Genomic DNA, 15772 nt, shown 5'->3' with positions numbered 1-15772 from the left:
ACAATCTGTGGCAGATGTTATCTGTAAACGAGTTTCCTTCAGAGCATGTAGTTATGAACTGTGCCAGAAATGGTCATTTCAGTGATGTTGTATGTGAGCAGGTTTCTTTCTTGGATGTATGGGACAGAGAGCTCCTCCATATCACATCGGTTGTGTGGTGGCTCCTGCTGGGACTAGGCCTGTGCTGCATGCATGTCTGCCTGCACTGTGTCCACCTGTGCAGTTCTGTCAGTGGTACACCGGTATAAAGGGCTTTTCCATCTCTTCCTTTCTGCTAAGTACGAAGTTCACATCTGTCTGCAGCTGACACTTGGGAAGTGACATACTTCTCTTCAGATTGTGCTTGCTCCTGTGGCTCGGACTGTGGCCTAGGGCAGGCAGTGAGTCAATTGCTTGTGTCCTCATCCCTGTAACCACTTCTGTCTTGTTAGAGCTGTTGCTATAACGGCTCAGTTGGGGTGAATCTGTGATGTCATTAAGTGTAAGTTGCATTGCTAGCTGGATAACTGGCCTGAACTGGTTGGGGAGGGGGGGAGGGTGATACTGCGACATAGTCACAGGCAGGAGGTGTTTGCTGAGCAGCTGGTGGGGAGCCCTTCATGTGGGTGGGCTGCAGTTGGGATGGTGGTGTGGCTGTGAACAGATTGTTTCCATTACTGAAGGTGGGAGAGATCAGTTTGTATTCATTGGAAAGTAGAGCACATGCTGCAGGGCTGCGTGTGAACCTATCTCCAGACACTGATTTAATGTCAGGAGCTTTACTTGTGAAGTAAACTGTTCAGACATTGACTATGAATGTGTATTTTGCATCTGAGTTTAGAACAGCTGATTAGATGGTATCCAACCTGCTGTTATACTCCAGTGCATTCAGTCAGTCCAATGAATAAGCCCTGCCCCTCCTGCTTTCTTTTAAAGGAAAGGCTCTTGAGCTTCCCTGTGATAGTACTCAGAAACCACTGTAGGTGTTTGCTTGTGTGTACCATTGGGGGTGTGGTTTGGAACATGATGAAACAAGAAATCTCACATTTACTTCCCTGCATTGTTTAGAAAAAGTCCTCAGGCTCTTTGTGTACAGGTGTGAAGGAACAGAGATGCTCACTTCAGGGGCTGTTTTGTTTCTGTTCTCATTTCTCTTCTGTTTCTGATGTGCTGATAAACCAACTTAAAGGTATTGATTTCTTCTCTTACATAACATGGAGCTGGAATAGCAAGAAACTAATCTCTAATAGATGATAATTCAGTTGTATGAGAAGTCAGATTCTAGTTCAGTTTGTAAATAAGTTTCTAGGTTCCCAATCATTGAAAAGTGCTGAATAGCCTCTCTTAATCATACAACAATTCATCACCATAGCATTATGTTACTCCTGTAGTCTTTCAAAATCTGTCAAAAAAGAGCACTGGAGCCTTTGGGATGTTTTTCAGCAGAATATTAACTTTCCAGAGTTGTATTTGAGGAAATTGTGTTTTGATTGAGGTTTTTTTTTCCTTCCAGGAAAAAATATGGTTTAGTTTTGATCTCAGTCTTCAGAGCCCTGAAGCCAGTCAAGTTCTTCCAACTTTAGGGGGTGATCATATGTTCTTGGACAACAATCTCTTCTTGTTTTTTTTCCCCTGCACTATTGCTTAATTCCTGCATAGGCATTGTTTTTGACCTCTTCAGAAGTGCAATAAAATGGTTCAGAGAGCTAATCAGTACGATTGTAATATGTCAATTCTACTGCTTGTGAGGGAAGAATAATGGCAAGTATTTGTCTAGGACTGAGATGTAGTCCTTGCATCTAATCATGCTAATAAAAAGTAATTTTTATTAGTGTTTCAGGTATGACTTAAAACTTGACATGCTGTAATAAGTTCTGTAATAAGGAACAAGAATTCTTTCTGCAAATTGAAATCATTTCTTCTTGTTCTCTACTTATTCCAGCCATTAGCAGATTGAAATTAAGGCTGCTATAGTACAAGGAAGCCAAGAACCCTATAGTCAGTAATTAAATGGAAAATAGTGTGGTATTTTACCGCCGGCACTTTGATTAGAGATGCAGGATGATGAATTTCAGGGGAGCTCTTAAGGGATTCAGAAGTCTAGAACAAAGTTGCTGAGGTGCTGCTGTCTTATCCTTAGCCAGGAATTAGGCTTCCAGAGTGAAGCAAGAGTGGGTTGTCTTCCTGGAGGAGCTAGGGTATGACAGCATTGAGGCATATAGCACCTATGAGCTAGAGATCAAGGTAGATGAACTGTAAGGGTGAAGCTTCTGATCAACTTCTAGTCTGTTGATGGCTGAGAGAGGAAAGCTACTTTCTTGTTAGGTTTGTTACTAACCTGTAGTGCATGTCAGATTCATTAAACCCCATATGAGCTGTAAATATCAGGAGTACCTAATAAATTGCTATGTTGCCTTCTGATTCCTGATGTGATGAATCTGCATTAAATCCTACTGAAGTTGCCATTTCAGATAGAAAAGCTAGGGAAACTCTTACACTACAAAAATCGGTGTAATCCCCAGGGTGCATGCTCCTGCCAGAACTAGAGGAGATGTAGCTGAGCCAAGCTGATGATAGTGAATATTTACTGAGCTGAGCCTTCTTGATGGAGCTTGGATGGTGCACTGTGCCAGTAAACCAGCCTGTCTGAAGAGCTGCTGACTCCAGACCAGCCTTAGTCCTCCAGCCTCAGGCTTAGTCCTAACTTAGGTGTTGCCATGTTGTATAACTGATCGTTTCAGCATTGTAGGCTCAGTGACTGTGAGGAGGGAAATGTGTCCTTAGTCCTTAAACGTGTCCTTGGAGCTACTATGCTACATTTTATTTCTTATGTTCTATTACTCTGATGTATTCCCCATTGTGTTTAACCAGAGGTTTATGTTCCTCTATCAGGTTTTGGCCAGCTGAATTTTTTTTTTCTGATGTGGTTGTAGCCTACTAGCACAGTCCCTTTCATTGAGTCTCATAGATAGCTCTGTTTGCTTTCCAGCTTCTGATGTTACCCTACAGGAACTGGTCTTTGAATATCAAGTTGCATGAAAAATGCATAAGGGTTCAGTGAAGTCCTAAGATTCATACAGTATTCAGACAGAAATATGCAAATAATACTTCTAAGTCTAATTTTTCACTTGAAGGTTGGTCAACCTGCATCTGATGGGGGGGTGGGATGTGGACTGCTGCTCTAGTCCTCTGAGACTTAGACTTCCACTACTGTTGGGTATTGCTGAAGGGCAATTGCATGCAGCCTGCCCAAGGTGTTTGACAAGTTTATCAGGCTTTCAAGGAAGAGGACTCCACCACCTGTAATCTACCTATTCAGAGCAGCCTTTGCAGGGATCTGAGGGGAAAAAGCGATTGGTTGGGTGTTGCAAGGAAGATGAAATATGTGCTTCTCAAGTGGCTAAATTGGTTTAGCTCTTGGCTCTGGTTCAGTAACAACTGTTTCTGAAACTTAATGATCTAGAACATAAATATGAAACCTGATGTAATGGTACACTGAACTTTACAACTTGGTTGTTGCAGGGGCTGGTGTCTAGAAGACAGCAGAATAAATGTGGATACTAACTGACAGGCTTTTTTCTTTTCAGCTACACATGGGAAGCACTTGATACAGACAAACATGTGCTTTATAAAATAAACCTCTGTTTTGGTGTTGAAGAGTGTGGAACAACAAGTGCAGTCTGTGCCTATGATGTTGATAAGAGAAACTACACGTCAGTAGGTAAGTAGTGTCCTTCCTTATATATAGTTCAGAGTTGTATTAGAGCAAGGCCTCATAACTGTATTTTTCCAAACTTCTTACTAATATATTAAGGATTTTTCCAAACTGTTCATAACTTCATTCTGTTGTATGTCTACTTGTGGTAGGATATACAGTGTGCATATCCTTGTTTGAGGCTTGATACTAGACACTGGAAAAGCTTAAGTACAAAATAGCCTGATGTTATATTAGCCCTTTGACAGAGTTAGGTACCTATGTCATATGCAGTCTAGAGTGCTGCTAACTTTCCGGGATGTCTTTAGGTTGTTAGATGCAGAGGAAGTGAATGATATACAGCCCTCTATTTTTCAGTTATGTTTGACAAATCTAGTGGCTGCTGTCATAATCCTGAGATATCCTTGATATCCTAAGTGTGTGTTGGACTGCTGGGTGCTGAGTTAAGTGTTAAACTGGCACATTCCTGGGCACATGCCTGTGTGTGGCGTTCTCAATTAGAAGCAGCTCATGATTTGAACAGTACTTGTGTACTGATTTTCATAGTTATTTTTCACTTTAGAGGTTACTTCAGCTGTGGAAACCAACAAAGAGGCTTGTTGATAGCTACTTACAACACTGTAATGTGGTAGCTTTCTGTAGAGTTTTATCTTTTCAGACCACCTCTTTGTTCCTGCAGATCTGATATGTGAATTTGATTGTGTTGACCAGTCTTGCCTTCCATTGGCATACAGCTCTTAAGAGACGCTCTGAGTCATCAGTAAAAGTGTATAAGCTTGGATTTCTGGAAGATAGTGAGAAAAAGGTTTCTCACGTGTAAGCAGACGTTATCTAGTAAGCCACTCCTTACCCTTAGCTGTAGTGATACAATCTGTGCTTTTCAAACTAGTTGCAACTTCAAATCACTGAGTGATGAGTAAAAGCATGTCTGAACTCATGGCTTTATTATTTTTTGTAGTGCATTATATCTAAGCCTCTGAATTTTCTGGAATGACTGGTTAAATACAAAACTGCCATCTGAACTTAGATGTGTGACAGTATTTTCCACTCTGAGCAGCATGACATCTCACTAGACCATTTGACACTATTCTTTTTTCATTCAGAAAATGTGTAAGAACTTTGTTTCCTTCTGAAGTGTATGTTACCTCTGAGCATTCAGTTGCAGGTGCTTCACAAAATGAAGCAGGATGTGAGCTACAGTTTAAATGTGTTCTGTTTAATGGGACTGAAATGTGTCTGTCTGAGTGTAGCTTAAAAACGATTGTCATCTTCAGGGGAGGTGCTTTGAGATTTAGGGGCATGTGTAAGTGTGACTCATGTTTCCTTTTTGAAAGGAGGAGTACAGAGCTGGGTCATAACTGTGAATGGTAGCAAATATTCCACTGTATGCAAAGCTGAGTGTCTTATCACCTGACTGCTGCTGGATGGAAAAGAACTGAGCAGCAATCATAATAACTTGGTCCTGAAGAGACCAAATAGAAATGACTCTCAATGGTTAAGCCATAAACACTGCTCGGGGTTTTTTACTCTGCAATGAACTAGGGAATCAAGGCAGTACAGTTTACATTGAAATTGAGTTTTACTTTGTTTTCCCTGTCCACATTGACAGTTCTGTTCTTCATGATTTGAAACTTCCTACTGGCATCTGCCATTCATCAACATACTGCCCTTGGTTGTACTGGAACTTAAGCACCATCACACTGAGTTGAGGTCATGCTGGTAGATTACCAAGATTCTTGCTTGTTAGTAAGAGTCTCTTAATGAGAGAAGAGGAATCCAGGTCTAGATGGGTGTGGATTTCCAGTGTAGGTTTTTGGTTCAGACAACTAAGCCACATACCTGTCTTAAAGAATTCTAGCTGGTATGAGCTTGCTTCTGTGTTTAAGGCTGAGTGCAGCTTTGATTTCAGGGAATGAGGAGCAATGTACCAGTTAACAAAGTTTAAGTAGAAGGCTTAATTCTAGTAAAAGCTCAATTGGATTTCTCCTTTCTTGCAGAATGGTGTTTTCACTGCAAATAATAAATGTACTTTAAGTATTAGCTGTTACCTCTCACATAACTATAGGGACCAATATGTAGAACTTTGGTAGTGATTAGGGCTGTGACTATAGTGATACTACCCAAGGGAAGCCTTGTGGTCAGTGTTGTGTCAGTGGGACATACCAGTGTTGGTACTGAAATCCCAAAGGCTTGTCCTAGAACTTGCCCTTCAGCTTTATTGAACAGACTGACTAGCAGCTTTCAAGGTGTAGGCAGGATGCTTGGTTCTTGAATGTCAAAGAGGATGGAAGTGACATGGTACCATCTGGGCTTTGTGTTGTATATAGGACTTGATTTCTGTTTAGTTTGATGACTGCTACAATTAAAAACAGAAACATTATACATTACCTTGGGTGGTGAAACATGCATTCTTCCAGCTGTAATAGAACTGGATATGGAATGATAGTTGCCACTTAGGTGTCCCTTTCTTATGGACAGTTGGTTGGATGCCTTCCATGATTGTTTTTCTCCTTTGAAGGAGCTGAAAAGACTAAGGAAGAAATAAATAAAAGTTGTTGTAGGCCTTTATTGATCTAGTACAACTTTGTAAAGTATATCTGATACTATATTTTTTGGTAAGCAGTAGTAGCTGACTTCAGTGATGCTTAATGGAAGGACTGCATTTCTAAAGTCATGATGAAATTTGATTGATTGAAGAGGTAAAGGCTGCTCCAGAACTGGTGTTTTAAATGACATTCATGGGAAGCTGACTGTGTGAGGAGGTGGTTTGAGACTGTTCCTCCCAGCCCTGATAATGATGTGTGCAATATGCAGCTGAAGAGAGTTGTGTTAAAACCTTAGCAAGCTCCTAAATGAGATTTAAGCATTCATGGAGGAGGAAGGTGATTGTATTAGCCTGACATAAGCAAGATATACTGGTTTTGCTTGTTTTTGTATATATTTTCCTACCTTGAATATAACTTTAAGTGTGGAAACTGGAGTCAACTAACAAAACATTGAGAGCAGTGTAACATTCTCAGAATTGGGAGAAAACTAATGTGTACAGAAGTCAAAGTCCAGTCCTCAAGCAGTGCTCCTTTTGACTATAAAGTTATGTTGGCTTCTTTCCCTCCAGTCTCCTAGTGAATTAAAAACACGAATCAACATCGATGTTGGGAGCCTCAAAACTTGAAGACAATATTTTGGTAATAAGTGCTAAGACATAGGAAAGACAGCCTCTGACAGCCTTGAGCTGCCAAAGAACTGGTTCTGAGCTGCAGCTGTGGTAATATGCGTAACTGCAGCAAGTTCTCAGCTTGACACAAATCCTGTGCACCATGGCTATGTGCAGGTTTACTCTATGTTACCTTTCTTCTGGGCTGACAAGTGTCCATTCTGACCTTCCCTTCAGAAGGCGGATGGTACGGAATTATGTCTGTCTTGTTGCCCTGATTATATGATGGGTGCTGTGAGTGGCTGCTTAGATGTCAGCATCTTAATGCGGCTTTCTGTAACACACCATCAATAGACAGGCCCTGCACTACTGATGAACTGTTGTATTGGTTGGCTGTCCAGTTCTCATTCTGATTGCCACCATTTCAGCTTGATGACTATAGTAGATTTCTCTCTGCTATGTTTCAAAGTAATTGATAGCTATCAGAAACTATCACAAATATATATTTTTCCAGTCTGCAGGAGTGATTTGGATGATGGTGTTGAGGAACCTGATGGAAAGAAGCAAAAGAATACATGTTGTTAGGAAAAGCATTGTCAGCTGGTAACAGTGGAACGTTGCCCTGACTGTTTTTGCCTTTTCCTGCTCTAAATGGGGAGATAGTAGGCTGGGCAAAGGTCTATGGAGTGGCAAGTGACCTAGCCACAAAGCTGCTGTCTGCAGTGATGACAGATTTGACTTTCTTTAGTGGAGGCACAAAAACAGAAAGGAGGAAGCTAGGTAATACCGACACTTTATCGTGTTCTCTATTTCAACCCAAATGTACTGCAGCAGCAAAATCTACCTGCAGAAACAGGCAGTTAGCATGCTGCATCTAAAAGGACTTGGTATTTAATGCTGATCAAAGTAGATTTGAGCAGAGTCACTTCAGTGAATTGAGCTGGTTGTTAACATGGCTTGAACTGCACTTCTCTTTTTCCTCACCTGTGAGGTACTGGATAAAGAGGGACATGCAGCGATGTATCACTAACTCCAGCCTACATGCAGCATGTGAGCTGCACTAAAGGAGATGAGAGCTACAGGAGGGTGTGCACTGATATAGCAGGGGTATGCTGGGTTCAGCAGTAGGTAATTCCAGTACAGTGTATGCACCCAGGCACCATTTAATTCTTCATTAAGAAGATTATCTCTGATATCGTGCTGAAACTATCTATATAAAAGGCGTAAGGGTTGAGAATTGGATAGAAGCTTATTGGGGGAAGGAGTGAACTGTGGTACATGAAACTAGCTCATAACAATGTTTGGTTACAAATCTCTGAGGAAGCAGAAGTGATTAGAAAAACCAAATAGGGTCTTAACTTGGACCTATATTTTAAAGATCACAAGAATTGCAAGGGAAGTCTTCAGTTGTACTCTGTTGAAGACCATCTTCAAGTAGACTGGTATGACTTGTGCTGCTCTGTGCTTGACCTTGCAGTCTCTGTGAGCTTCTGTGAAGGTGTAGTACTGTGATAAATTCTGTTGGCTTTTTTTTTTTTCCCATACCCCAGGTAGCTTAACTTCGCGAGAAATTTCTAAAACTCTTGTGATATTCAACACTACAAATAAATGTTCCCAGCAAGGCAGTGAGCACCAAGTTCAAAGCAACATCAACTTCCTGTGTGGGAAAACATTGGTAAGTCTAAGTCACTTACTCTTTTCTTCAGTGGAAGTAGCATGTCCTGTTCTTTTAACTTGCTTTGCCAGGAGACTTGCTGTTCTAGGGGGTGTAGTGATTACTGAGCTTTATAAGCTTAAGGAAGAAACAGTTACAGTTTAGTACTAAACTAAGGATGTGATCCAAAGCAGCTTTCAAAATACAGTTAAGTTAAAAAATAATTGCAGATCTGCAGCTTAGCTCTGATTCCCCCCGGTCTCTTCTGGTCTTCAGTATTTTCACAGGGGTTGCACTTAGTGCAGTGTGGATGAATGAGTCAACTGTATGCTGTAACAATAAGAGTTGTTGTTTCAGTGCTGGCTGTGCTGAAGCTGTGAACCTAAATTGTCAGTAATGAAGAACATGACTGACCTCTGGTGTGGGTCAGTATAGTGTTAGTTTTTTATCTGCACGTATCTGAACTTAGTGCTTGTACATCAGCTGGGCTTCAGGGAGCACAGCTGTTAATGGGTATCCACTGCAAGTGTGAGTACCAATACTTGGAAAGTGTTTGTATGCAGTTGTTGATCTTGTGCTTTTGGAGTTGCTGCTAACAAACATTTAACTGATACTACAGCTTGATTTTCTGTACAGATCATGATCAATGTGTGTATTTGTGTATCTGGTTAATGCTTATTAAGGCTGCTCTTGTAGGGCACAGTGAACACTATTGCACTCCCTCTCTTGGAAACATAGCCAGTTGAAACAGGGTGCTGTGCAGCAGAGAGGTTTAAGTGCTTCTTGTGTTGTTCTAGCAGGTGATTCTTAAAATTCGTACTCAACTACACCTGTAACACCTCATAGTAACTGCCTGCAAACTTCTAGTTAGCATAATTTGGACACTTAATCTCCGTGTGATCTAGCACAAGGTTTTTGTCACAGGATCTGGAACAGCTGTCTCCAAGGTTAAATGGTGGGGGCAATCTGTGTAAATAGGCTGAAGTGTTTCTAGCTGGAGTGATGAAGGAACAGTGGCGGGGGGGGGGGGGGGGAGAAGAAATGTTATTGTCTTTCTGTAAGCAGTCATTCAGTTGAGCCTCCAGCCCTGAACCGTGGTAGAACTCTTGACTCAAAATAGGTGCAGATGTGTTTAACGTGAGCTTATAAATAGTGGACATCAGTTGTATCCTTTCTGCATAGCTGAGAGATTTGCTAAATGGCCTTCTCCATGGGAAGAAAGATAAAGAAATGGTAAACTATACATTGCCCTGCTGTTCATTTCTTTATACACGCTCATTTTGGTGTTTTCATTTTTAGTAGTTGTGACTGGTGCTCCTGCCAATAGCATTTGGCATAGTGGGTACTTCTGAAAGATACAGTACAATTACTGCATGTTTGGATTGGCACGTGTTAATTTGAGAGCTTACATATGCAGAATGAGAAGGATTTTGGCAGACTGTGTTTTGTTGTGTTTACCAACAAAACTGGTGTAAACACAACCAAATGATCTTGCTGTTAACAAGGAAGTGTGACTTTGGTCTGCGACATATCATATTCTTAGTTTTTAATGCAGACTGTGTATACATGTGTGCACATATATAAAACTGAAGTCTGTTTTTTCAAGTAATAAACTTTTTTCTCCTTTAAATAGGGTACCCCTGAATTTGTAACTGCAACAGAGTGTGTACACTATTTTGAGTGGAGAACCTTCATTGCTTGCAAGAAAAACTTGTTTAAACCTGTGAAAGAGGTAATCTATGTACTATACAGAAGTTACTTTTCATACATCTGGTAATTTTACTTTACCATCTTTAGACCAAACTTCTTCATAGGTATATAAAACAGCTGTTGGAGGTTGGTGGAGTTGAGGATTTTAAGTAGCTCTTTGACCTTCTTTATTACCTCTGTGGCTTATAGTAAAGTCCTGTAAAAGCTGGAGCAGAACATTAACTTTGGATGCTTTGTTTCAGCCAGCATATCTAGCTTTACATCTGTCTGAAAAGTAGTTCAACTTCCAGAAATAAAAGCCTTTCCCATTTATTGAAGTAGTTCTATAAATGCCTGCTTGTAAATTCTCTACTTCATTAGCACGAATTACACACAACTTTTTTCTTTTAGGTGCCTTGTTATGTATTTGATGAAGATATGAAGAAACATGACTTGAGTCCTCTCATCAGAGTTCCGGGACACTATTTGGTGGATGATTCTGATGATGATTCCTTGTTTATAAACGTCTGCAGAGACATAGGTGTGAACATCTGCTTATTTTACCTGTCAGTTCTTGTTTTTCCTAGCAGTATGGTAGTGCTCCAGCTGAGGCTTTCCTGTGACTAAATACTAGTGTTCTAGGAGCTGTGCTTCTGTTTCAGAACTATTTCTGATGATTCAAAGGCTGCTTTCTGTGAAGCTACATCTTGCAATCCTTAACTACTGAGCTGTTCAGAGATACTCCCCCTAGGGTGGGGACTATTAGAGGCATTTACTTAAGCTCTTCCACTGGAGCCAGTCTTGCAGCTGCTTCTGTTTGCTGCCAGATAAGACACAGATAGTTTGCAATTCTTGTGATCTGAATTTATTACTTGCTTTGGGCTCCTGTTAAGCTGCTGCTTTGTTTCAAGTGAATAGCCTGTGAGGCATCTAAAATCTTGTTGAGGTGATTTGGTAAGTTATGGTGACTAGTTAGCATTTTCATGTCAGTTGAGAGTTACATGTGTAAGAACTTAAACAGTAAAAACGTTACTTTGAATCTTGCTAGAAATGCTAGTTTAGTTGTATACTTGCACTGATTTTTTTTCTTAATTTCTTGATGTAATCTGTTTTAAAAGCATCTTTAGAAAGAGGTAAAATAGTGAGCCTGCAGATAGAATGGCAAAGTGCACCGCAGAGCTGAGCCTAGACACTGAAACTCATTTTCTGTGTTCTGTAACAGGAAGATCAAGTGGAGAAACCATAAACTGCCCTGCTGGCAGCGCAGCGTGCTTGATTCATGAAGGTCGTGCATATGATGTTGGTCGTCCGCAGGATCAGCTGAAACGTCATGACAAAGACAGGTGATTGATTTAGCTGATGATACTTCTGTGAACCAGTCAGTCATCTGGGCACAGTAAAGCGTTAACTTTCAGAAGACTCATGTTGCCATTGATGCAAGTTCAGTTTTGAGGTGTTGACAGAGACTACTTTTTCAAATACTGGGAGGATAGTCTTTTTGTAGGCATTCCATTATACTGTCATAGTAGAACAGATTTCTTTCTTCATTTTCACTTTCCTCTTTACAAAATCGTGTTGTTCAGAGAAGCAGAGAGAAACTAGTGTTCTATCTCTCCAAGCAGAGGAATGAGTTTTAACTCTATCTGCTTATTGTATGAGTCTGAAAGGTGACTGTACTTGACTTGTGAATAGTAGGGACTTCTATTGATACTGACTCTGTTGCATTTTATAAGTGTAGCTAAAAATAAAATAAAATGAGAATAATCTCATGTTATTTTTGAGATCTAACATGGTCATATCTGAGCCTAACCAAACAGGCAAGAGTTTATACCAAAGAGACTAAAGTCTCTAGTCTCAGTGATATGGCTCTTCATTTCATTTTTTTGAGGGAGAAGTCATTGTGTGCCCTGAATCAAACTAGGATGGCCTGGAAAAGGAGTAACATGATTGTGTATATCTGTATCCTGCGATGTAGAGAAGCCAGTTGGAGGTGCAGCTAAGCTGAAGCCAGTTAGTTGCTCCTCCTAAAGTAGTTTTCTGCCTGTTAGATTGCATGGATCATCTGCACTTGCTTGGGAAGTTGTATGAATTTCCTTATTTTCTTGGCCAAGTCAACTTCCCATTTATCCTTTTCTGTTAGTTGTTGTGCTTCCTTGTCCTATTCCCACCTTGTCTGATCCATCCCAGTTGTCTTGCTGCTGTCAACAAGATAAGGAGTTTGTCTCACTCTCAGTTCTGGGAGTTGGATGGAAAGTAGTTCTAAATATGGAGTTAGCAACATGGCAAAGCATTATTACTATATTTTACTTACAAATGGCAGAGCTGTTTATTGCATCTGCTTTCCAGCAGGCTGATATTTACAGAAGTAGCCTTACTTTCAGACAAGTTCCTGCTCCTATGTGCTCCTTGCATTGTAACTTGCAGTCTTAGCAGGTGTACAGAAAAATACTATGTTAAATAATTGCTGGGACGCTTAGTTACTTACTGAACTCTAAGATGAAAGAAGCAAGGGCATCTATAAAAGTAACTTTCAGAAGTGGGCCTGTTTTGATGTATTCTGGAAAGGATAGATATTACTCCAAGAACGTTCTTTTATGTAGCATCTTGTTTTTTCGTTTTGCCTTTTCCTTTTTCTAGACTGATACTGAGTTATGAGAGAACATACGATGATGAAAAGCTGGATTTCTGCTTAGGCCATAACCCAGCAGTAACAATCACTTTTGTTTGCCCATCTAAGAGAGGAGAAGAGGTAACTTTACTTTTCTAGTTTGTGTTAAATGGTTGTTCTCGAACTCCTGTTGTGCATTATCTTTTACTGAGAGCTAAAGGGAACAGAAAATTCTTCAGTTTTGCAGCTTGTGAAGAGTGTAGGAAACTCAAAAGAAAATACTCCACAGAAAAGCTGTCTTATGGAACTTCAAACAAGAACTTGAGTAAAACTTTCTCAGGAATGTGTTCTTTGTGTTTTGATGTATTTAGCTGTCCTATTCTGGGCTAATTTTTTTTTTTTAAGAAGTGTTAATCCTTGGCACAGAGGCCTGCTTGGCTAATGAGGGTGTTTTCATTGTCAGTAGTAGTGTACTGCCATAACTGATACATTGCTTAACTTTATAATTACATTGTTAGAGGTGATGCCAGGCAATTTCAGCTACCTACACCTCTTTAATTGGACCAGAGTTGATATTGTTAGCACTCTGCTGCTTCATGTTGTGATGCTTTTGGTTATAGGCTTAGAAAGGAGGACCTCTTGCCTGGCTAACTTTAAATTCAGTGTTTTTATCCCTCATGACCTAGATGGGTACCATGTATCATCCTTGTGACTGAAGAAACAGACCACAGAGGTTTCTCTACTGTTGCTTTGTAATACCTCAGCATAGCTATGCACATGCAGTATGGGTAGTATTATTGGCATCTGTGCCTGTAACTTTTCTCATGATTACCTGTGTATCTGCCTGTTCTCGTTTCATGAATCAGAGAGCTTTTGAATGTTTCACTTCTGCAAGGAGAGGTACAAAAATATTTCACTACCTGACATCTGATAAGTGTTGGCTAAAGAATTCTGATATGCTTTTAATGTTCCTCTAATCAGGATAAAAGTTGTTATAGTAGTCCAGTATCTTAAAGCTGCTTTGCCTTTAAAGGAGTGATCGATCTCTGTTCGTGTCTTCAAGGAATCCCCTTAGACAAATACAATCAAAGCTGTTGTCAGCGGTTGTGTCTCTATATTCTCTACTTGCCAATATGTTCAGGAAAAGAGCTTTTTTAGTTATACCATTACTTCTAATCCTCCGCTATTGCCTGATGCTTTGCCTCTGTTTAGGCTTTCAGTAGTTTGTCACATAATCAATAAGAGCCATTTTATTGTTCTCAACACCAGGGAGGTCAGAGACAGCATTTGCAGATCTTAAGCAATTTATGATGAAACTTGTCATTAATGGTCTTAAGTGAATATAGTGCCATCAATATATCTCTAGACTTGTAATTGCAGCTTTGATCCTTTCTGTATCAGAGCGCAGGTCCCAAACTCACGGCAAAAACAAATTGCCGGTATGAAGTTGAGTGGGTTACTGAATATGCCTGTCACAGGGATTACCTGGAAAGTAAGAGCTGTCTTCTGACTAATGAGCAGCATGATGTCTCCATTGACTTGAGACCACTTACTCTATCTCCAGGTAAACTCACTATTCTTATTTTCAGTATGTGGTGCTACTAATTGGTTTTCTGGTTTGATGTGTAGAGTTAAGGAAAGATATCCTTTCTAGATACATGGGTCATATCTGACTAGTATTTTTTTTAATGTCTGTTTTACTGGAACGTTTTTCCTTTTTTTCCTTAATTGTTTAGGTTATGTTACACCATATTTAGCCAAAGATGACAAAGAGGAGTATTACTATTACTTGAATGTGTGTGGGAAAACTGGTGCAGGTAACTGTGAGGACAGCACAGGATATGCTTCAGCTTGCCAAGTAAAACCTTCGAGTAGCCAGAGAAAGGTGACAGGAAGATTTGAGAACCAGACCCTAAGGTGTGTAAAGAATTCTTGTCAGTGTCTTTAGCCTTGTTGAGTTGTCTGAATGACTGATCTTTGTTTCATACTTTGGTGCCCTTATTTGTCATATAAGAAATATTGGATACAGAACGCAAGTATTTTTGCTCGCTGTTGTATAGGAAAACATTAGTGGTATATTGCCAAGATGGGGAGGGAACTTTACTGACTTCATCAGAGCTGCAGGAAGCTGTTGTGCTTTTTCTTGCCCTCCTCAAGTTTTGCATGCAGTGTGACATCAGGGTTCGATGCTTAGAAGTTGTTGTGAACAAGAGAGCATCTCTAGCTCATTTGCAGGAGCATGCATTAATTGTACTCAAGACTACTGGAATCTAGAATTTAGCATGTTTTTCTTTTTTAAGAACCTCAGGGTTCCCAAGTGTCATGCTGAAATAATAGCAAAGCAGAAGTAATTCATGCAGGTATAATCTTCTATTCTGTCTCTATGCATGCGGCAGACTTGTGGGAGCTATTGTCTAGAGTAGGATTTCTTCCACCTGCAAAAATGCCATGAAATAAACTAATATGAAGAAACATTCCACTGAAGCTGGGTTAGCTTCAGAGCATTTTTGAAACTGTATGCAAACCTCACAAAAAGTAGATAGAAAAGTCTGATTTGAAGCCTTTATTGCAGTAGGGATATAGGAATACCAATATTAGCATTGAAGAGCCATCTGTATTCCTCCTTGAGTGATGTGTTTTAAGTGTTTAAAAAAAAAGTGGTTTCTGTTGCATGCAGAACAGTGTAATTGTGTCTGATCTCATGTTTCTATCTAAAACCGACTTTTCACTCAGATATTCTGATGGAGATCTCACTTTAATTTATCCGAATGGAGATGCTTGTAGTTCCGGCTTTCAGAGAATGACTGTCATAAACTTTGAGTGCAATGAAACAGCAGGTGAGTGTAATGAGCTGTGATCACTCTGCTCTGAGTTTGACTTATGTGCTTGCTAGTAGATCTGATGTTAAAAGGAATGCATACTTTGCGCCACAGTTAATGCAAAAAAATACTGTTAAAGTAAGCACTAAATGAT

General features: G+C 40.1%; 1 protein-coding gene across 2 annotated transcripts in view; it reads left to right on the top strand.

Annotated features, from left to right (window-relative positions):
• The window catches only part of IGF2R (insulin like growth factor 2 receptor), a 52084-nt gene that overhangs the window by 5091 nt on the left and 31221 nt on the right, over positions 1 to 15772 (top strand). For both annotated transcript variants that reach the window (XM_015858059.2, XM_015858058.2), the window contains exons 2-10: positions 3567 to 3700; positions 8399 to 8523; positions 10136 to 10234; positions 10603 to 10732; positions 11414 to 11534; positions 12829 to 12940; positions 14201 to 14363; positions 14536 to 14716; positions 15533 to 15636. In XM_015858059.2, coding sequence (XP_015713545.1) covers positions 10630 to 10732; positions 11414 to 11534; positions 12829 to 12940; positions 14201 to 14363; positions 14536 to 14716; positions 15533 to 15636 — 784 coding nt within the window. In that variant the 5' untranslated portion in view covers positions 3567 to 3700; positions 8399 to 8523; positions 10136 to 10234; positions 10603 to 10629. The remainder of the gene's footprint in view (positions 1 to 3566; positions 3701 to 8398; positions 8524 to 10135; positions 10235 to 10602; positions 10733 to 11413; positions 11535 to 12828; positions 12941 to 14200; positions 14364 to 14535; positions 14717 to 15532; positions 15637 to 15772) is intronic.

This window comes from Coturnix japonica, chromosome 3 (genome assembly GCF_001577835.2).
Source record: "Coturnix japonica isolate 7356 chromosome 3, Coturnix japonica 2.1, whole genome shotgun sequence".
Classification (NCBI taxonomy): Eukaryota; Metazoa; Chordata; class Aves; order Galliformes; family Phasianidae; genus Coturnix; species Coturnix japonica.
The sequence above is the reverse complement of the archived record's forward strand: the minus strand, read 5'-3'. Positions and strand labels throughout refer to the sequence as shown.